At 44.4% G+C, this 22,333-nt stretch overlaps 1 protein-coding gene and 1 long non-coding RNA gene across 6 annotated transcripts in view; one reads left to right on the forward strand and one right to left on the reverse strand.

Annotated features, from left to right (window-relative positions):
- KATNAL1 (katanin catalytic subunit A1 like 1) overlaps nucleotides 1–13,931 on the reverse strand; it is a 35,850-nt gene extending 21,919 nt beyond the window's left edge. Inside the window, exons 1-5 of one of the 5 annotated variants that reach the window (XM_028726419.2) lie at nucleotides 13,801–13,908; nucleotides 12,679–12,783; nucleotides 6,143–6,318; nucleotides 2,965–3,125; nucleotides 1,629–1,794 (exon numbers count right to left, since the gene is read on the reverse strand). In XM_028726419.2, the coding sequence (XP_028582252.1) occupies nucleotides 1,629–1,794; nucleotides 2,965–3,125; nucleotides 6,143–6,304 (489 nt within the window). In that variant the 5' untranslated portion in view covers nucleotides 6,305–6,318; nucleotides 12,679–12,783; nucleotides 13,801–13,908. Of the gene's footprint in view, nucleotides 1–1,628; nucleotides 1,795–2,964; nucleotides 3,126–6,142; nucleotides 6,319–12,649; nucleotides 12,784–13,600; nucleotides 13,715–13,800 lie in introns of those variants that run through there. The other 4 variants (XM_028726417.2, XM_077927109.1, XM_028726421.2 and 1 more) reach the window with 4 other exon arrangements.
- LOC144327481 (uncharacterized) lies at nucleotides 13,786–21,807 on the forward strand. The gene is made up of 2 exons (XR_013392540.1): nucleotides 13,786–13,894; nucleotides 17,661–21,807. It is a non-coding gene; the product is annotated as an uncharacterized LOC144327481 (long non-coding RNA).
- The last annotated feature ends 526 nt before the right edge of the window (nucleotides 21,808–22,333 follow it).

Here is a 22,333-nt window from a genome sequence, read left to right on the forward strand (position 1 = left end):
GTATGCATTTAACTTCCACGAAGCATTTTCATTTTATCATGTATTTTTCCATTCTAACCATAACCTTTAATTTCACCTTGGCACTGTTGATCCATTCAGCATAAGAATCTGTCACACTGCTATTAATGGCTGCTTCATACAGCGTCTTCCTATACAGAGGTCACTTCCATTTAAGCGAAAGCACGCACACATCATGTATGATTAACTACGCCATTTATTCTATTCCATTTGTATACTTCTCCACCTTCAATGAGCCCAGAATGACATTCCTGGGCTAGCCAATTTTATCCTCACAGCAATCCTAAGGGACAGATTGCTAGCCCAAAGTCCTGCAATTAACTCCATGGATGAGAATGAATTAAAACTCAGATTGCCCTACAGCAACTCTGATCCTCTACCTTCCACAACATCACACTGGAATTAGATCTGTGGGGAAATCATTTCCTACTATTTATATAAGTTTTGGAAAAACAGCTAATGACAACAATAATAAAGAACACTGCCATCATTGGTATAAAACCAGAAATAGAGACAGGCACTTCCTACTTCTGCAAGCTGACCGCAAAGATATTATCTAAAATCTTAGTACAGAGAACATTGTGTGCGTTCCTTTACACACCCTGTAAGCTAAAATGTGAATCTAAATTCCAGATGCTAAATCAAATTGTCACAAAAAACAATACTTTACAAAGTAAAGCTATCTACCATAGAATTTTTACAAACCTGAGACTGTGGCAGAGATATAATCTCCTAATCATATTAACAAAAGGCATTTCCCTCAACCTATAAAGGATGTACCAAAGTAAAACAGTTTGCTAATACAAAAATATTGTTCTGTATTTAGATAGCCTAAAAAACCTGCCTCTTTATAATTACCTTACATTCATTACAATTCAAGAAAATCATTAATGCTTTTCCTTCCTTGAGCCAATTTCACTTTATCTTTAAAGTCTTTCCAAAATAAAAATCTGTCAGGCTTTCATTTGCCACTGTTGATGCAGAGCAAAACTTCCAATTTTATGCATAGCTGGTGTTAAAATCCTCTGCTTGTACCCAGTAGTTTTAAAAAGCTGTAGCTTTTATCAGTATCTACTGCCCAACCCAAAATTAGATTAATTTGGTTATTTATGTCACGGTAATAATGAACTCAAGGACAAAACCATAAGACATGCAGAAAACTGCTATCTGAGAATACGCTTCCTCCATGGACTACATTTGTATTATACAACTTAATAGTTTCAGAGTAATTTTTAAAATGCAGTTCTCTTGTGTTGACACAGCAAAACAGATTCACTGTTCATATCTTCCCCTCTTCTTTTTGGGGGGAGTTCAGTCTCTCAGACATATTTTGGCTTGGGAAGCAAAGAATATAATACTAAACTTTTCAACATTCTAAATTTCATCGATTTAAAAATTGTATCTTGTATCAGCTGTTCAAAGGAGATGGTAACTCTCACAGTCTGTTCCTTTCTCTCTCTTAATATCTGAACCAGTTGTAAATATTGGGAGGGAAATTATATTTTTGTAAGTATGCATTCATTACACATTCATGCTTTTTTGCCAACAGAAAATATACATTTTTTTTCCACAAAAGAAAGGTACCTGCCAGCTGCCCCCTAAATTCTTACCTTTTCATCTTTTCCTTTTGCTCTAGATTCCCTTTCTCGGCTGCTGGCAGGTTTTTCATTTTTTGAGATTGGTTGAGCTCTGCCCACAGGTCCACGCTGCAATCCTGGCGATTCTCTCCTCAAAGGTTTCACTTCTCGATTGGGTCGTTTTATTTGAGGTGGGGCTCTGTCAAACAAAGGAAACATGATGCAGCTAGCATTGGAGAGAAACAAAATGCTTTACTGCTGTGTTTTGCTACCCAATTCGGTGGGGAAAACGTGATGTTCAGATCATGCAAGTTGATCTGTGAGAAGCCGGTGGGTGGGTGGCCATGCTTTGGGGCGGAGAGCGGAATTAAAGTACATTGTAGCCCCATACTAGGGACGCGGGTGGGGGTGGGGGTTAAACCACAGAGCCTAAGACTTGCTGATCAGAAGGTCGGCGGTTCGAATCCCCACGACGGGGTGAGCTCCCGTTGCTCAGTCCCTGCTCCTGCCAGCCTAGCAGTTTGAAAGCACTTCAAAGTGCAAGTAGATAAATAGGTACTGCTTCGGTGGGAAGGTAAATGGCATTTCCGTGCACTGCTCTGGTTCGCCAGTCATGCTGGCCACATGACCCAGAAGCTGTACGCCAGCTTCCTCAGCCAATAAAGCGAGATTAGCGCTGCAACCCCAGAGTCGGTCAAGACTGGACCTAATGGTCAGGGGTTCCTTTACCTTTACCTAGCCCCATACTACCTTGTCTCCCCTTCTACGGCTATGAAAATCATAATGGTTGTATTTCTGTAAAGCAGAGAGGGGGAACCTCTCCCCTGGAAGCCAAATTAGACTCAACACGGGTCCCAATTTAGTTGTCAGGCATGGGACAAGTAGAGGTACCGCTGCAAAGGAAAAACTGTGAGCCTTAAAGTACATTCCAAATTGTTACTTGGCAAGCAAGCCTTGCTGTCAGCCCTAATTAGCTGATCAGCACTGACAACATGCCACAGTGGGACTGGCTACACTATGGAGTTCCCAAGTGGGAACTCTGAAGCACAGCCAATCCCTACCCAAAGCAGGACTCACTGTAAATCATAGTTTTTCTCTATGTTTATATGCTCAAACCATACTTAGGGTTAGGAACAATGGTTCACACAGGCCACTGCTGTTTGCTGTGTTTTCTGAACCGATCCAACAACAAGTAAAGTTGAAGCCCCTACCAGAAAACAGTCTAAAGAAGCCAGAACAGGGAAAGAAGTAATACAAGGTTTGAAATAAACCTAGTTTCTTAGTCACTATATTACATACACTCTCAAATATTAAGTACAGGTAATTAATCCACCAATAAAAACTGCAAACTTATTTTAAACCCAATTACCTGTGCTCAGCTGGAACAGGAGGTGGCCAAACAGTTGGATCCCTAAAATTGTCATCTTGATAAGATATAGGAATATCTGTAGGTTTGTCTATTTTAAAACTCTCTAAAGTGTTGACAATGCTCTTTACTTGTTCATATTCTTCCAACAGTTCTTGCCGAACCTTGAAAATAAGCAGAGTTTATTACACTGACTAAAGCATTCCAAGTTAAGTTACAAAAGAATTAAGCTCATCATCAGGATAAGGCAGGAATGATGTACTGCACAGCTGGCAGTAGGCAGACTGCAGTCTATCTCTCCAACACCTATTTGCCCAATTTTCTGTATGAGATCGTATCATTTATTATTTAAAAAATGTGCTTATGTTACCACCATTAAATTTATTACCTGCCCTTCACCAGCAAAACTCCTGATGACACCTCCCAGTCATTTCATATAGATTTCAAATAGCATGGGGAACACCACAGGAAGGCTCCCATGGCTTCCCAGTAGCCTCCCAAAACTACTTTCTGGAAATAGCCCTGAAGGTAGGAACACAACCGTTGAACTATAGAGTGCCCCCAACCCCACCTCCCTGAGCTGCTCGAGAAAGATAGCATGCATGGTCAATGGTTTTGGAAAGCCACCAAGAGGTTAAAAAGAATGAAGAGAGCCACACTCCCCCCATCTCTTTCCTGACAAATGTCAGGGCAACCAAGGCTCTTTCAGTGCCATGACCAGGCCTAAAGCCAGACTGAAATGGATCCAGATATTCAGTCTCAATCCAAGCATGCCTGAAGCTGGACCGCTGCCACCCTCTGGAGCACCTTGCCTGAAAAGAGGATATGAGTCGCTGGGTATTTCTCCAGTGAACCACTAATCATTTCCTGGAGCCATCCAATCAATAGCCTAACACTAGCTTTAAGAAGCCAAGATGGGAAAGTATTAAGGGGGCAGGTGGTCGGACACACTTCTTCAAGCAGCTTGTCTACAACCTCAGGGCACAGTAATCAAAACTGATCCAGTACAGATGGAACAGACAGTGCACCGGAAACCTCCAATGAACCTGCTCTTATATCTATCAACAGCAAACATATGGCCTATTTCCGCTCCTGTTGCGATCAAAGGATGTGTGGCCTTTGAAACGATCACCTCAAACACACCTCAAACACAATCAAAGCATCTCACACAGAAAGCCAACAGTATGATTCCATGAGTTTAACAAATAAGAAAGACTTCAATGTGTCACACCACAAAAATCTTTAAATGGGTGTAATGGCACTGGGCAATATCCAAGGAAGTGACATTCAGTATAGACCCACTGAAATCACTGGACTTTCTAGTTTTGGCAGGGAGAATTAACCTGCTGAATCAGAGAGATATTATTTTTCAAGCTCTGATTTTATCAAGGACACTTAACAACAGATACTTTAATGACTACACATTTGTAGGGCCAAAGTAACATGAAAAGTAGGCATTCACGGATCCAGCAGGCAGCAATGCCCATAGTCAGTGCCCCTGGAAAGTGCTGATGCAATCATGGACATTGCTGCTGACTGTATCCATGATTGCATGCCTTACAAGTTACATTTGTATATGTATACGGATGATTAGGACTGCTTGCATGTACAGCAAGATGGCATTTGTGAATGCACCCCTAAATTAAAAGGGCCAATTGTACATTGCACAGTCACAGAGTCATGATAATATGTCAGGAGAAATTGGTGCTCTTATTAATGACAAGGCAATGAGCAACTGCCATAATGGGCCCAACAAATATGAAGGCTAAATGAGTCAAAACAAAAATCTATTTTGAAATAGTGAGATGAAATCCTGCTAAGGTTTTTTTTTATTATATGAAAAGAGGATTCATGTAAAATGCCAGTTTAAATAAAAAGACACAGTAACAATGAAATTATCCTTCTTCTAGTTTAGCACATCATACACAAGGGTGCAATTCGCCCCCCCGCGCCCCCCCCAGAAAGCAAAATTCTGTAACAGAATTGTGGTTGAAGATGTGACTTGTAGCCCAACTCTAAATTTTCCTCATATATAGTCTCACCAAGTTCTATGACTCTTATTTGCTTTGTTCTTAATTTGTATTACCTGGAACTGACACCAACCAAAAAGTAATTGTAGAAAATTAAACATCTCTGACATCAACGCAAAACATATGCCACAACATTTTTGATGGCACTGTACAATGTCCAGACTAAGTTAATGCTTTTAGCAAATCAGGCTTATCCGTCTAAGCTTCCTGCACATTAGGTGATACAGGAAAGAAGAAGAACTTGCAAAATAGCACCTACTATAGCACCTACTCCTTTACTAAGGAGGGATCAAAGCAAGACACAGGAAAGAGGGTTAGGGGGAGCAGGATGGGAAAGGGAAAGCGGGGGCAGCAGAGGAAGTAGAAAGAGTTAACCATGCTTGTTAACAGGGGTGTTTCTTTGGAATACAGTGGTACCTCGGGTTAAGTACTTAATTCGTTCCGGAGGTCTGTTCTTAACCTGAAACTGTTCTTAACCTGAAGCACCACTTTAGCTAATGGGGCCTCCTGCTGCCGCTGCACCACCGGAGCCCGATTTCTGTTCTTATCCTGAAGCAAAGTTCTTAACCTGAAGCACTATTTCTGGATTAGCGGAGTGTGTAACCTGAAGCGTATGTAACCTGAAGCATATGTAACCCGAGGTACCACTGTACAATGATGAATATGCATTCAGAAAGAGAAGAGAATGAATAAAATATTATTAATAAAAAGAAAACAGATTCCATTAGATGTAAAAAACCATTGTTTAAGAAAAAAAACCGAATCTGCAAATGTCAGCTAAATGTTTATGAACTTCAATTTAGCAGAATTCATACATGACCATCAATATGTTTAAAAATTGCTGAAAGATATTCCCATTTTCTTGTGGTTCACTTACTAGGTGTGGCTGACCTAGCCAGATTTGGATTTTAGGAAAAGAGTAAAATCATTTGGGGGGGGGGGCTTTAATGTGACTGATAGCTAAGGGCATTCCATAGATGTTGCAGCCTGCCCCGCTCCTAATTTGTTGATATTATGAAGTTTTGTATTGTTTATTTTAATGTTTTCAATCTTTTTGTTCTATTTCTGGCCATCACATGAGCCACCACCAGCAGCATATATATTTCCCAATAAATAAAATATCTAGTCATGCAAGTATTGTTTTTTCATACCTGCTGCCATTTGCCCTTCAGTGCTGGGTCTCTGATGGATTGACAGTGTCTTTGAATTTGCTGGATGACACCCTGGTAATAAACCATGGAGGAGTCATAGTTTCCGAGAAGTGCATATTCCCTTCCTTTTTTAGCATTATCACAGATCTCGGCCAAATTCATTTTCTTCGAGAAACCTACAACACAGCATGGAAACATAAAAAGAAAATCATTGCATGCGGTCTAACAAATCATTAAGTAGTAACCTGAGGTTATTCTCATGGACTGGATGAGACCAAAAAAACTGAGGTGTTGTTAGACCAGATGAGTGGGGCTCAGTCTGCTCTGAATACTGCTACCCCCCCCCCCCCCGGAAGAAACTGGTGCATAGCTTGGGGGTATTTGTGAATCCATTATGTACTGTTGATCAAGGCACAAACCACCTTTGTTGCATAGTGTGTCTTCCAACACCTATGACCCTATACAGTCATACCTCAGGTTGAAGTAGCTTCAGGTTAAGCATTTTCGGGTTGCGCTCCACGGAAACCAGGAAGTAACGGAGCGCGTTACTTCCGGGTTTCGCCACTCGCGCATGCGCACTCAAAATGACATCACGCGCATGTGCGGAAGCGGCGAATCGCGACCCGTGCATGCACAGATGCGTGTTGCGTTCGGTTCAGGATGAGAACGGGGCTCCGGAACGGATCCCGTTCGCATCCAGAGGTACCACTGTATAGACAGAGATAACCAAACTTCTCTTGTCTGTGCTGTGGTAGCTTCAATGTTAGATTACAGAAACACATTACAGTGGTACCTCGGTTTAAGAACAGTCCGGTTTAAGAACAATTCGGTTTACAAACTCCGAAAAATCGGAAATAGTGTCCCGGTTTGAGAACTTTACCTCGGTCTAAGAATGGAATACAAACGGTGGAAGGGCACCAGTGGCGGGAGGCCTCATTAGGGAAAGCACGCCTCAGTTTAAGAACAGCTTTGATTTAAGAACGGGCTTCCGGAACAGATTAAGTTCGTAAACCGAGGTACCACTGTATACATGGATGGGTCTGCCTTTGAAGATGGCTCAGAAACTTCAGTTAGAACAGACTTCAGTAGCAAGATTGTGGAGGTCACGAGTCCAATTCTTGCACAACTGCAGTGGCCATTGATCAGTTCTTAAGTTCAGTTCAAAGTCCTGTTTTGACTTTTAAAAGCTCTATATGGCTCAGGACTCCAATACCGCTCCTCATCTGAACCCATCTAGACCTTGTGGTAGCCATTAGAGGCTCTTCTCAACATGCTTTCTCAACATGCAGAGACCCACAATATGTAAGCAAGCCTTCTCAGTGGTATCTCCATGCTTGCAGCAAACTCTCCCAAGGGACTTACCGTATTTTTCGGACTATTGGACGCACCGGTCCATAGGATGCACCTAGATTTGGGGGGGGGGAAATAAAGGCAAAAAAATTTATTCCCCCCCCCCCGCCAGGCGCGGGGCTGGGGCGGGGAAGCCCGAGCTTCCCCCTCCCCCAGAACGGGACCCAGAGCCATGCCGAAGCTGCGCGCAGCTTTGGCATCGCTCTGGGAGCTTGCGGGGCTGGGGGAGGAGGAAGCCTTCCGCCAGCCTCCAAACCATGTCGGGAGACAGCGGGATGGCGCGCTGCGCCTCTCCCGCTGTCCCCCGAGTTTGCGGGGCTGGGCCAGCCTTCTAACCAAGTCGGGGGACAGCGGGAAGGGCGCGCTGCGCCCCTGCCGCTGTCTCCCGAGTTTGCGGGGCTGGCGACGGGGAGGAGCAGGCTTCTCCCCCCGCCAGCCTTCTAGACAAGTCGGGGGACAGCGGGAAAGGCGCGCTGCGCCTCTCCCGCTGTCCCCCGAGTTTGCGGGGCTGGCAACGGGGAGGAGCAGGCTTCTCCCCCCGCCAGCCTTCTAGCCAAGTCAGGGGACAGCGGGAAGGGCGCGCTGCGCCTCTCCCGCTGTCCCCCGAGCTTGTGGGGCTGGCGGTGGGGCTCTCCTGAAGCCTGGAGGTTGTGGGGCTGGTGGGGGGGAGAAGCAGGCTTGCTTCTCCCACCCCCAGCCTCCAGATCAGGTCGGGGAATAGCGGGATGGCGGAGCGCCGCCATCCCGCTATTCCCCGACCTGATCTGGAGGTTGTGGGGCTGGGGGGGGGGGAGAAGCAGGCTTGCTCCTCCCACCCCCAGCCTCCAGATCAGGTCGGGGAATAGCGGGATGGCGGAGCGCCGCCATCCCGCTATTCCCCGACCTGATCTGGAGGATGTGGGGCTGGGGGGGGGAGAAGCAGGCTTGCTTCTCCCACCCCCAGCCTCCAGATCAGGTCGGGGAATAGCGGGATGGCGGAGCGCCGCCATCCCGCTATTCCCCGACCTGATCTGGAGGTTGTGGGGCTGGGGGGGGGGGGGAGAAGCAGGCTTGCTCCTCCCACCCCCAGCCTCCAGATCAGGTCGGGGAATAGCGGGATGGCGGAGCGCCGCCATCCCGCTATTCCCCGACCTGATCTGGAGGATGTGGGGCTGGGGGGGGGGAGAAGCAGGCTTGCTTCTCCCACCCCCAGCCTCCAGATCAGGTCGGGGAATAGCGGGATGGCGGAGCGCCGCCATCCCGCTATTCCACGACCTGATCTGGAGGTTGTGGGGCTGGGGGGGGGGGAGAAGCAGGCTTGCTTCTCCCACCCCCAGCCTCCAGATCAGGTCGGGGAATAGCGGGATGGCGGAGCGCCGCCATCCCGCTATTCCACGACCTGATCTGGAGGTTGTGGGGCTGGGGGGGGGGGGGAGAAGCAGGCTTGCTTCTCCCACCCCCAGCCTCCAGATCAGGTCGGGGAATAGCGGGATGGCGGAGCGCCGCCATCCCGCTATTCCACGACCTGATCTGGAGGTTGTGGGGCTGGGGGGGGGAGAAGCAGGCTTGCTTCTCCCACCCCCAGCCTCCAGATCAGGTCGGGGAATAGCGGGATGGCGGAGCGCCGCCATCCCGCTATTCCCCGACCTGATCTGGAGGTTGTGGGGCTGGGGGGGGGGGGAGAAGCAGGCTTGCTCCTCCCACCCCCAGCCTCCAGATCAGGTCGGGGAATAGCGGGATGGCGGAGCGCCGCCATCCCGCTATTCCACGACCTGATCTGGAGGTTGTGGGGCTGGGGGGGGGGAGAAGCAGGCTTGCTTCTCGCCCCGCCAGCCTCCAGATCAGGTCGGGGAATAGCGGGGTGGCGGCTCTGCGCCTCCCCGCTGTCCCCAGCTTTTGGGTGCAGGCTGCTGCCCGCAAGCCTTGCGAGCCCGCGGGACATCCCGCCGGGCTTGCAAGACTTGGGATAGCTTCCTGAAGCCTGGAGAGCGAGAGGGGTCGGTGCGCACGGACCCCTCTCGCTCTCCAGGCTTCAGCAAAAGCCTGCATTCGCACCATAGGACGCACACACATTTCCCCTTCATTTTTGGAGGGGAAAAAGTGCGTCCTATAGTGCGAAAAATACGGTATGCCCAGTGCCATCAGTGTTTGTGTTAGGTGCAAGGCTTAAACATCCATTTACCCAGACCTCGTTAATTGGGAGGGTAGTGAGTTGTTGTTTTTTGGCCTTTTCAGTGTTCATCCTTTAGTGAGGTGGGTAGAATTTGTCCTTCTATGAATATTCTTGGATGAACACAATTAGGATCTGCATTTTTAAAAAAACAGTTTTAATGTATTTTATGCTGTAAGTCACTTTGGGACATTCTTCTGTGTGTGAAAAACAACAAATCTAAAAAATTGCAATTTAGGCCTATAATCTCACCTTTTACTGTTCTGCACAATTTATTGCTGGTTTGCTAACTATGGAGCCTCCAACCACCACCAGAAATCTTATCTTATTCAAGCTCTCTTGTGGTACACTTATTCCCAGCCATCATTCACATATTACCTTTAAAAATAAATTCACTGAAAAGGTGTCATTTGTGAATAAGGACGAAATATATAGAGCAATGTTTTACACAATGAAGACCCAACAGCAGTATTCATGCATGTGAGGCCCAATAATGGCAAGGATACGGGTTTCTGCTACAAAAGTACTGCATCTCATCAATAAAAATAGTCTCCAACCCTCTGCTCATCCATACAGAAGCAGGTTTTTCAGATCTTTCAAAAAAAAACAACAAGCTGGCTCTATGTTGTTTTTTATTCATTCTAGTCGTCACAAAAGATGCCTTGCTGAATGACAGTTGCAAAGCAGTCAAAACATAGGCTACACTGCAGGTTCTGGCCAAGCAATGCTCTTTTGCTTCAATGTACAGAACTGATTACTTGAAGCTGGCCTCTTTCCAGACAACAACCCAAACAAATTAATGCACTTGAGATGCAGTAAAGCCCTCCAGGATGCTTCTGAAAACATGGTTGAAGAGAAGGTGATGTCACCTAGTTATTTTTGGCACAAGGAAAACACAATTTGTTTATTAAATTTGTATACCGGCCTTCATCCAAAGATCACAGGGAGGTTCACAACAGAAAAGTGCAAAATGAGGACACAATATACATAATACATACTAAAACAGAAACAAACCAATAAATCCAGGGAGGGTTTCTTGAGGTGGTTTTACCATTGGCTTCTTCAAGCAGGCAAGGACCACCCCCTCTCACAAGAAAACATTAATCACCTCCCAGGCCCAGCCAACTGTCCCCTCCTTGATCAGTCAAGATGGCAAGGGTCCAGAGCTCAAGTGGTCGCCCTGACTGATCCAAGCACCCTGTCCACATCCTTGAGCCGTCCAAATTGAAACTCATCCAAAACAACAGGAATAGACAGTATTCTGGACACAGCTTCAGATTATGTTCTGAGGATCGTGCCTAAAGCCAAAATCATTTTTCCATAACTCTGCCCCCTTCTGCCTCTTTTTATTTTTTTTTTTAAAATTGTCATGTGTGGAAAGCTGAATGTGCACAACTAAAATGTGCCTAAGTTGCAGGCTTACTGTATCCTACAAACATAACAGGAAACCTGTCTTAAAAGTCAGGCCCAGACATTTCTAAGTCTTAAGTATTCACAAATCAAGAGCACGAATCTCAAAAGGAGTGCTGTCCATCTCCAAAAAGGCTCTATAAAATGTTCTTCAGTTTGAAATGAACGCAAGACAACCTCTGCTATGTAAAGCAAACAGTCCCCATACCATTGGGGAACTGCTTGCAATGCTTTCCCAACTCATGTTGTTGGGGGACCCTCTGGAGCAATTTGAGGGGCACATGGAAAAGAGGAAAGGAAAGTCCTACTGCATTAGTGGAATGTTGCTCATACAGCACAGGATATAACCAAAAATGTTTTTTCTTCAAACATGTTCATGTTTTTTTCCTGCCTGCAGAACATGGCTCTTTAAAACTAGCATTTTGGCTACTTACATTTATGCCAACAGTTTGCCCCCCCCCCCCTTTACAGTTTTCTCATGATTTGCAAAAACTATAATTTGACTCCTGTATTAGTCCATCACAAAATCCAGGTAGCTTTTGAGTCTCCTTCATTTATGTATCATGCATAAGAGAGTTCATATATGCATGTCAGAAAGCTGCTGCTCCTGCCCAAGGTTTAGAAATCTTACACTAGATAAGATAAGGAGGTCACAAAAGATATTAACCTTCACTCTTAACAGCATAAGCTGAGCTGATCCCTAACCAAGGTTAGAAAGAAAGTTCTCTCTATGGGTTATAAACAAGACACCAATGATCTAATATATTCTGAAAGGCTTTTGCTTTTTTTGAATCACCTACACACAACATTTTTGCAGACTCTGTTTTCTGCCATTCCAGGAAACACTATGCTCTAGACCCGTTTCCTCAGTTTTCCTTTGCTCCACAATACAGATGCACATGCTAATAAGCATGGGTGATGTTAGGGAGTGATTTGGGGCGGGGGTCCTAAGACTGAATCCCAGATCTGCCCCTTTTCTCTTTTTACCTACCTATAGAGCAGCTGGAAGTGATCTTCCAGGTTAGGTATTAAATTATCCCTACATGCTGCCCTGAACAATATTTTGGCAGTAGCATTCCCCACTGTGACTTCTGGGTTGTTCTTAAGGGCAGCCATACATACAGTGCATTACAGAAATCCAAACATGAGATTAACAGACGATGTGTCATTCTGGCTTGGTTCTCTCTAACCAGGAATAGTCAGAGCTGATGAATCAGCCAGAGCTGGAAAAAGGCACTCTGTGCCACTGAGGCCACCTGTGCCTCAATGCTGGGTACAGAAACAGCCCCAGGCTGCACAATCATATTTGTGGGTGGGTTGCAACCCTTTCCAGAACAGGCTACCTATGCAGCTTCTCAAATCAATACTCGTTTGCCCATAGGACCTCAGTCTTGCCAGGATTCTGCACGTTTTTTGGCCACATCAAGCCCATTGATGCGGTCTTGTCTTCTGGGTCCTCCATGGAGACAGAGATAATAATATTTTTAAAGCGAACATGAAAGCATGCTGAGCACACCTTGCTAACTTGGATGCCACTCATAGCTGCTTCATGAGCATCATACAATGACAATGTGTGAAATGCCTCTATCGGAACGTACTGTGTTTGAAAGACTCCCAAGTGTTCTACCTGTGGCATTCAACTGATGGTGGCAGTTTCAAACATGCAAAGCATCACATCCAGGTGAGAACCCACATCACTGCAACTGCAGAAGAACTCTGAAAGGGCACAGCTCTAGAAAAGGGCGAGACTGCAATTAGCTTTCACCCAACTTAATGCTTCAAAATACTTCATCCAATACAGAGCTGAACAGATTTTCTTTTAAAACGCTTAAATTGTTGCCATTAAAATCTTAAGTGTTTCAAGGAAAACAAGCTGAAATACAAAATGAATCCATTGCTACATCATGATTGGCATCATGTTTGACATCCTATGCCCTTTTAAAATGCGTTGTGGGGGTGGGTTGTTATTGGGTTCTTTTTGTTTTTATTTTGATTATGTATTTTGTGGTTTTATATTCTAATTTTATCCTGTGAACCGCCCTGAGACCTGCAGAGATAGGGCAGTATTATTAATAATAAAGCCTGAAATGTTAAATTCATCCCATCACGTTGTGAAGGGGGACAGCAATCTCCAACATTAAAGCTGCAAGGAATTCTCTGGTTTTATTGTCCTTTGCACTGAAATCTATACAGGAGACATTACTTGCAGAGCCCTAAGCACAGCCTCCTCTCTCTTTTGGTTTTGCAGCCATGGCAATATATCTCATTAATTTCCCAGCTCCTTCTTGTGGCGTAAACCTATAGCATCATGATCTAGCTGCCTAACGTTGCCACCCCAACCTTGGCTGAGAGCCCGAAATCTTAAGGCCTCCTACAGGCAGAAGAGGAGGGGAGGGGCCTCTCGACACCGTTATATGGGCGACGCCCCACAGTGCGGTCGCTTCCCCACCACCTTCCACTCCACATAACTGCCTTTCTCTCCCCCCCCCCCCTCTAGCCGACCATCAAAATGAAGCGGGAGCGGGGAGGGGGCGCTGAAAGAGACTCACAGGCAAAAAAGAAGCGGCACGAAGCCCGAGACAAGAACTTCGCTGGGATTTGTAGTCCTTTTGTCAGCTTCGCGTCTCCTTGGGCTACCAGGCGAAGGCGAGACTACAACTCCCATCATGCCTCGCGAAGGAGTGAGAGGGAGGGGGGAGAAAGAAAAAAATAAATCTCCCCCCCCCGGACCCCTTTGGACTTGGCTTACCTGCGGAGGGACGCCTAACTACGAAACACTGCGACTCGCGGCTGGCGGCGAGGGGGCTGGCTTCGCATCCTTCTGACTCTGGGCTGACGACCCGGTGAGAACGCGCGGGGCGGGGGGGGGGGGAGGATGGAAAGGCCGGCCTGAGAGAGAGAGAGAGAGAGAGCGCTCGCGCGTCCCTCTTCGCGCACGCGAGAAGGGAGAGGAGGGGGCTCAGCCCTCCGGCTCGTTGGTGCGAGCGCGCGGTAGCGGCGGCGATTGGTTACCATGGAGGCGGAGAGGGGAGGGCGCGCGCGCACGCGTGTGTATGCAGAGCTCCTGCCGCTCCTCCCCCTGCTGGAGGGAGACTTGAATCTTCGAGGTCGAACCAACGGGCGGTTTCTGCTGCCCCCTCCCCGACCCGACCCAATAAACTTTTCCTGAGTTCAGAGTTTTCTGCTCACGTCAGCATTTTTTTTTAAAAAAAAACATTTTAAAATCTATTCACCAAGATTTTTTTTTTTGGGGGGGGTGTTACTATGCTGCCCCCTTTCCCCCTTCATATGCCATTTTTCTTTAATTGCAAGGAAGCTTGGTTGATGAATAACGATCATGGCTACAAAGTGTAATAATATAAGAGTGTTATACACACACACACACACACACACATATATATATATATATATATACACACACACATACATACATATATATATATATATATATACACACACACACACACACACACACACACAAAATAAAATAGGCATTCAGGCTTGTAGCCCGACAGTCATGCCACTGAAATCAATGAGAATTAAGGTAGTCATGACTACCTTGTTCCATTAGTGTCAATAGGTCAGCTATGGGTCTGGATCCAGCCCTACCTCTTCTAAATAACCCACCTTTGATCCCACCAAGGTCCTTAATGTAGTCATGGGAAAACGGTAACTGCTTTGAGGTTTTTTCCTACAATCAAGTGGTATATAAATTTTATAAAGTAAAGAAATACAAATAAAATCATATTGAGCGTTTACCAAGTCTCTGACTATATAATAAGATGTGTTCTATTAAACTTTACAAATCATGGTAAAATTAAATTGTGGACACAGTACCTATCTTTATTTCCTCCATCGTAAAACTGAAGTTTTATGTACATTATTAAAGCTGTATAGTCATCATTACCGTACAATGTTTTTTGATACAAAAAAATGCATTTACTCTGAAGCCTCTGAGGATAAATCCCATTGAACTCACTGGGATTTTACTTCAGAGTAGACGGGCCTAGGATTGTGCTGTTAATTATTATAAATAAAATTAGCAGCAGTAATGAAAGAAAACAGTACAATACTAAACATATTTCAGCAGAAGCAGGGTGTTTTAGATACCTTCCTCCTGTTGCAGCCCTTTGAAATAGAGTAAATAAATAAAAAATACAACTAAATTTAACAAAATTGGCTCAGATCCAACTAAATTTAGTCATGTTTAAGTCTCTAGGTGGGTGGGTGACAAAACAGTTTTGTCACTACTAACATAAATCCTATCAGTTTCCACTTAAGTGCCGCTCACTGCTGTGTTTGAAGAAACACTGATTTTCATTTTGAAGAGGAAAGAAAGCTGGTGTTTCTGTCTTCATTCATCATATCAGTTGCCTGCAAATCACAGCCTTGCATTGTGTGTGAAGGGAGCAACTGTACAAGGTGCTTTGGGGTTACTTAGAGAACTGCAGCTCCAATTTCAATAATAAGGCTTAAAGGCAGCCTGAGAAGAATTTATTGTCCACAATGATAGTCTAAAGCCAAATCCACTCGCTCCCCAGACTCTGCAAAGGCAGCAATTAGGCAGCATTTTATTGGGCTGCATGGAACACACGGAAGATGCTGTCAAACTAATCTCGAGAGTTTAGACACAAAATTGGTTTCCTGGATAGAGAACATAAGAAATCTGGCAACCTGAAGATATTTGAAGAACTTAAAGCTCTCTGGAGAGAAGCTCAAGTTATTGAGCTGGAGACGGCTGAACATCTGCAAAGAGGAGAAAAAAGGAGTTTTCAATGAACAGCAGCAAAGTGCGCCATAATTTTGCTGCAGCATCTAAAATAGCAATGAAAACCTTAGCATTAATTTGCAGCCGTAACTTGCAGCTAAGGACTCAATTCAAGGCTCCAGGCCTAAAATGGCAATTTCCCAGGTAGGTATCAGATCAGCATTATTAGGCACTGGAAATGTCTAAAAATGTAATAGCCATTATTCACTGCTGCACAGCACTCCTAAGGGTGTCATCTTCCAATGAAAGGCTGCCCCTTAAGGCCAAGTAAGATGTAATGCAAGCAATGCATTATTGGCTCTCTTGATAATTTCTTTAAATCTTAAAAGCCACTGTGGGTGGATATGGGAAAGAATGACTTGGCTCCATCCCTCCCCGTCCCTCGCCTCAGCTCAAAGCTGCTGTTGACTACACTCAGGGCAGAAGATACCGTTCTTTTGCATCTCTGAAGCACACACAGCATATTCTTATATGCAAGGTGGTTGGTTTTTTTGAGGGGGGAGGAGGGTGTTGAGCAGATGGTCCTTCCTGGTTGGGAGCGCTGATGAGCAAAATGTTATACAATAAACAGACATGGGTTGATAGATGAGCTGGCAAAAATCCTGTGGATTCCCATTTAGAAGTAAGCTCTGCCGAGTTTAGTGTCTGTCTGATTCTCCTTAGTGAGTCTATTAGCAACTTCTGGGTATTTAACCCAGTCCTTAGAGAGGTTCTATCCCAAGACAAGTCACAAATACATAGAGGCTGCATATACACCATACATTTGAAGAACACTCCCCTCCCCCAAAGAAAAGAAACCTGGGAACTGTAGTTTACCACCACCCCAGAGTTCCAGTTCCCACATGCTTAGCAAACTACAGCTTACAGGATTCCTTGGGGAGGTGTGATTTAAATGTATGGTGGATATGTAGCCAAAAGGTCACCAGGAGATCTGGTCGCAGCACATGTAGTTTGATTCTTAGGTGCTATTTCCTAGAGAAAATGGGGCTTCTCAACTCTCTACTTCCATTCAGTACACAGGCCCCTTTGTAAGGCAGAATAAAGCAAAATAAAGCCATGTGTATCAGGTACCTGTGTGGGTGCATACCACCATCAGCTGGTGAAAAACAATGTTCAGTTTGTCCCACTCCCATGCAGCTGTTGGCCCTGTTGGTGGAAAAATATGAACACACAAGTACCTGTGTCTGTGTGTCCCCCCCCCCCCATTGATGGATCTCATAGCAGCTTCATAATGCCACAGAAGCAGGGTTAGCATTCCCTTCTCCCAGTCTGCTTTGACATAAATTAAAATCCCTCTGAGGCTAGTTTTAAATGGCTTTTTTTGGTGTCACATCTGTTTCAGTCCTAAGCAACTTATCCGGAAGTATGTGCCAAATGCCACTCTGTTTGTTTATATTTATAAACAGTCTCTCCAAAAGCAGCTGCAATAATGTACTGTACAATAAAACACATAAAAGCAATGCAATAAAACATCCTCAGCAATGGAATATCTTAAGGTAAGAACACTATAAAATTCATGTCAACAGTATTGGTAACTATCTCTGTAGAAGTGGCAGAAGAAATCATATTTTACCAAAAACTTCATAAGTCTGTTGCTTGGCAAGCCTCTCTGTGGTGGGCATGCCAGACAGCACATTTTTCCGTTTTCCCAATGTTTCCTTTAATTTCTGCTTTTTGAGTTTTCTTTCACACAACATAAAAGCTACTTCTGTTTTGACTAATGTACACATTTTTGCAAAAGAAAATTCCCAATATAATGCATTTTTGTCTGTTATTTTCACTAATATATTCCTTTTTATGCACTTTTACCTAATACATTGATTTTTGTACACATTGGTCAGCTGCTGAACTCCATCGCAACATTCAGATCGGTGTGAATCTGGAAGGCTGGCTGTGTTTCAGTTCTCCTGTGGTTTCAGAAAGTGCTGATTTGATAAATTCAGCTATAAATGTGAACTGAATCAAATTCCTCCCCGATCCTTCGTCTCAGATGATAAGACTGAGAGGGGGGAAGCTGAGCAAGTGATTCTGTGGTCACCACCTGCCTGAGTCTCTGCCACCACACTGCTTGAATTCCCACTCTTGCCTTGCTGGATCATTACAGCCATGAGGCATGACTACTGCACCACTGGAACCTCTGCCTGCCAGCTAGGCCATGGGGAGCTGCTGCTGGGCCCCTTTCTCATTTGACCGAAGGGCAGCAACTGCCCCACTTCCAGCAGAGGACTGGTCAGGTTCCTTCAAGTCTCGCCTGGCCAAGCCTCAGAAGACTTGGCAAAGCCTTTCACCACTGACTTGATGAAGCTATATTAGACTTGTGGCTGCTGGTGGTGTGGAAGAACAGAGGAAGGGCTTGAGTCCCATCTCAGGCAGCAAAAACTCCTTTGCACTTTTGTACAAAAAGATACAAGAATTTCGGGCTGCTCATCCACTTTACAAGACCTGGATTTTAATGTTATTCGGTTATTATTCGTTTATTGTTATCTATACTGATGTAAGCACTATGCTGTTATGCAACTAGGTTTGTATACAGTGGTACCTTGGGTTACATACGCTTCAGGTTACATACGCTTCAGGTTACAGACTCCGCTAACCCAGAAATAGTACCTCGGGTTAAGAACTTTGCTTCAGGATGAGAACAGAAATTGTGCGGCATCGGGTGGCCCCATTAGCTAAAGTGGTGCTTCAGGTTAAGAATAGTTTCAGGTTAAGAACGGACCTCAGGAACGAATTAAGTACTTAACCCAAGGTACCACTGTATTCTGAAAACTGGAAGCCCATTAAAAAAAGAATTAAAAAGAAGAATTTAGGTATGCTCCACACGGCGCTAACTTGCACTAGGATTTCTTTCTTATCACAGTCAGGAAACTGGAACAAATGGCTGAGTGGGAGAATGAGCTGATGGACAGGATTTGCTTTTTCCTGCTGTAAGGCTGCTGCTATGTTTGTGAAAACCCTCCTGCTCACAGAGTGTGGGGGCTGCCTTGTCCTTGCTTCTCTCTCCTCTCCCCCTCAGTTTGTCAATGTGGATTGTCAGCTGGTTCCCTCTGGGAGTGGAAAAAGGCAGAGTGTTTGCAAGAGAACAGATGGGCAGGAGACAAGGGGGATGGGCCTGCAAGCCTCTATGTATGAGAGGCAGCAGCTAATACGTCTGGGTCATTGAAAGAAAGAGGATGGCAATATGAGGCAACAGTCTGAATAAACTAAACAAAAATGAAACATAAGGATTTGAGACAGCATGTTCTAAATGGGTAATCTGGCAACGCTGCCTAACATTCATCACCTCCTGGGCTCCGGAACATGCCTGACAAGCAAGCGGCGTCCATCTGAAGTGTGGTTTTTTTGTTTGCCTGATTTAGGACCTGATGGATTATTTTGGAACATTGAGGTATCAATAATAAAATGAGGACAGCAAGCGAGTGGCTGATTTATACAAGTGCAGATGAGAGCAGAGTTGGGTTTTTATAGCCTACATTTTCCAGTATTGATTATGAATAACTTGGATTATGAATAACCGCAATTAAAGTTCTCTTTCCCCACTGAAAATCATACATGCTTTATGGTGGACAGACACACACACACAGACACAGAGTTTCCCAAAGATAGGCTCTCACGGCACCTGTTTCCCCTTGCAGTGCAAAGAACAGTGGAATTTCTTATCACATTCTCCTGATGAGTCCATATGGCCATATGAGTCCAGTGAATGTACTCTCTAGGCCAAGAAAAGACATCAGCTGTTCTTGGTGATCAGTGGGTGGTCTCTGCTTTTCCCAGTGACAAAAGTGGATTGCATGCTTTGCTGTAACTCACATCATGTCATTTCAGAGCTCTGAGCTCAGAAACCTATGTGGATGTAGTGCTTCAGAGGTATGATACTCTGTTACTCTCTCTTCAAACTCCGTTTCCCTGCTGGTTTTTCGTAGCCACCCAAAATGAGGTTATTTCTTTTAAATGTCAGTAAACAACTGTTTGTGCCAGTAGGTATTAATTAATTAACTAATTAAGAAAGAATGTGTTATGTTGAGCCACATATCCTTACCACCAGGGGGTCACCAAACGTTTGGGACCTGTGGGCATATCTGGAATTTTGAGATAGTGCCATAGGTAACAAATACAAAATGGCTGCCGGGGGGCGGTATGTGTCTGTGGCATAACACTAAATGGCTGCCACATCTAAAAGAGCAGGAAAAGAGGCAGGACCACAAAATGGTGTTGACATGTTCCCCGAGCCCATCAATATGGGGAAAGGCACCTGCATCAGCCACTGCCATGCACACTCATGGAGAAATGCTCTTTGCCATTCTCCAAAATGAGTATGATTGCCCAGTCCTGGCATCCAAGAAATATGGACATATTTAAGGATGCATGTTCCATGTCAGGCCAAGCCAATGCAAACCTCTCATGTAGTGTGAATTTTTGAGAGGATGTTTACGGAGGCCTTTTGTGGGTGCCATAAGAATTACTGGCAGACATATTGGTGCCTGTTGATGCCAAGCTGGTGATCTCCACTTAACATGTCAAAGTGGACATTGTTCAGCAACAACAGAAGTGGAGGTTCATTCAAGACATGGAAAGAGCCATTCTCTCATCAGCCAGTCTCAGAAACCAGTGGGAAATTTGTTGCAATCACAAAAATGACTCATGATAATACAATAAATGCATCCTTACCCTAAATCGAATCACTTGGAAGTCACTTTGAAATAAATGGGACCAAGGGCCAAGTTAGATATGAACTTACTGAATAATTCCTTTAAAATATATATATATATATACCTACTGTGGAAATGTGAGCAACAGATTTCACGGGCATTTGAAGATATGCATGCTGCTATTCCCTTGATTTCCTGACATTAGTTTTTTATTTTTGTATTATTTTAATGATGCTGTTTTATTGTGTATTTGAATTAATGATATTTATATTTCAATGGTTTGTGTAACTTGCTTTTTATACTTTGTAAATTGCTTAGAAGCTTATTTTGACATTTAAGTGGCATATAAAATAAGTAAATAATCTGGCTGGCCACTGTGAGAACAGGATATTGGACCAGATGGGCCTTTGGTCTAATGTAGCAGAGCTCTTCTTATGTCTCTTTATCCATTTGAGTTGCATTTATACATTTCTCACATCTAGTTACTTTAACCCTTGGCTCCCATGTAAAAAGGGTAGGATAGGGTGTTAGTCGAATTTTTCAACCAAGTGTCATAGTCAAACGCCACCTAGTGACTTCAAGAAGACATACAATCTGTGAAGAATAAATTACACATAGCAAGTTGTGTAGAGATTCAAGTTGCAGCATGAGAGGATCTACTTTCTTTTCATACATAAGGGGTTACTCTGCTTCAGAGGTTCTTCATTCCAGTGGATTTCTCTTTGACTGGCCTCTTGGAATCTATTTTTCTCCCTCCCTCGTTCCACAACATATCACATATTTGTAGCCCATCCCACCCACACAAAAGAGCTGTGAGGAAAATGAGGCAAATGTGCTATGGATGTGCCACATGAAGCAACAAGCTGGGGCACCTTCTCATGGGAAAATCTATTTTTGAATAGGTGTGGAGCCTGCATCTTTGAAGGAATGGCTGGCGTGCCTATTTGGAAATACTGCTGAGCAAATCTAAGCCATGATTTTAAACTGTCAGCTGCCTGGGTAATAAATAGAGGTAGTAAAAGAAGAGGCTACATAAAGGTTTTAAAGGGGCCATTTATGGGAAGCACATAGCTCAGTGGGAAAGCATCTACAGGGTTGGTTCCTCAGGACGGGCTTGGAATGTGCCGTTTGAAAACCTAACAATCAGCAAAGATAACATTTAGCTACGAGGTCCAGTAATCTAACTTGGTATAATTCAGCTTTCTATGTTCCTAGTTTGATACGGTTGCCCAAACAATCTTTTTGTGTTTCTTTTCCACTTGTGTTAAATAGAAATCAACCAAGATATTTCAGGATGGAGAATCCTTAATGGTTCATTAAATACATCTTTTTTATTCAACATGTTATTAAGTTTTTCTCCTACTTTAACTCAGTTGAACAGCTCACTAAACTACCTGTTCTACAGATAAACTTGTAAAGAGGCTTTATTGAGAACTGAATTGACTCACTTAAAATATCTGATAGCTGAATGCTGTATTGTATTCTCAGTTGTTTTTAGGTTTTCCTCCCCATTGTATCTTCATTTTATTTTTTCTATCTGCATGCATTTGTATTGGTTACACTTATTAATTTTACTGTTTTTTGTATGTGTTTAAATGGACATAGCAACAATTTTCATCATCTTGCATGTTCAGCTGTTTTGCTTTTACAGTACTTTCCGCAAAATGCTTTTAATGGAGTCCTACATTACAGGCGCGGGTGGTGCTGTGGGTAAAAGCCTCAGCGCCTAGGACTTGCCGATCAAAAGGTCGGCGGTTCGAATCCCCGTGGCGGGGTGCGCTCCCGTTGTTTGGTCCCAGCGCCTGCCAACCTAGCAGTTCGAAAGCACTCCTGGGTGCAAGTAGATAAATAGGGACCGCTTACTA

Source organism: Podarcis muralis, chromosome 4 (genome assembly GCF_964188315.1).
Source record: "Podarcis muralis chromosome 4, rPodMur119.hap1.1, whole genome shotgun sequence".
NCBI classification, from domain to species: Eukaryota; Metazoa; Chordata; class Lepidosauria; order Squamata; family Lacertidae; genus Podarcis; species Podarcis muralis.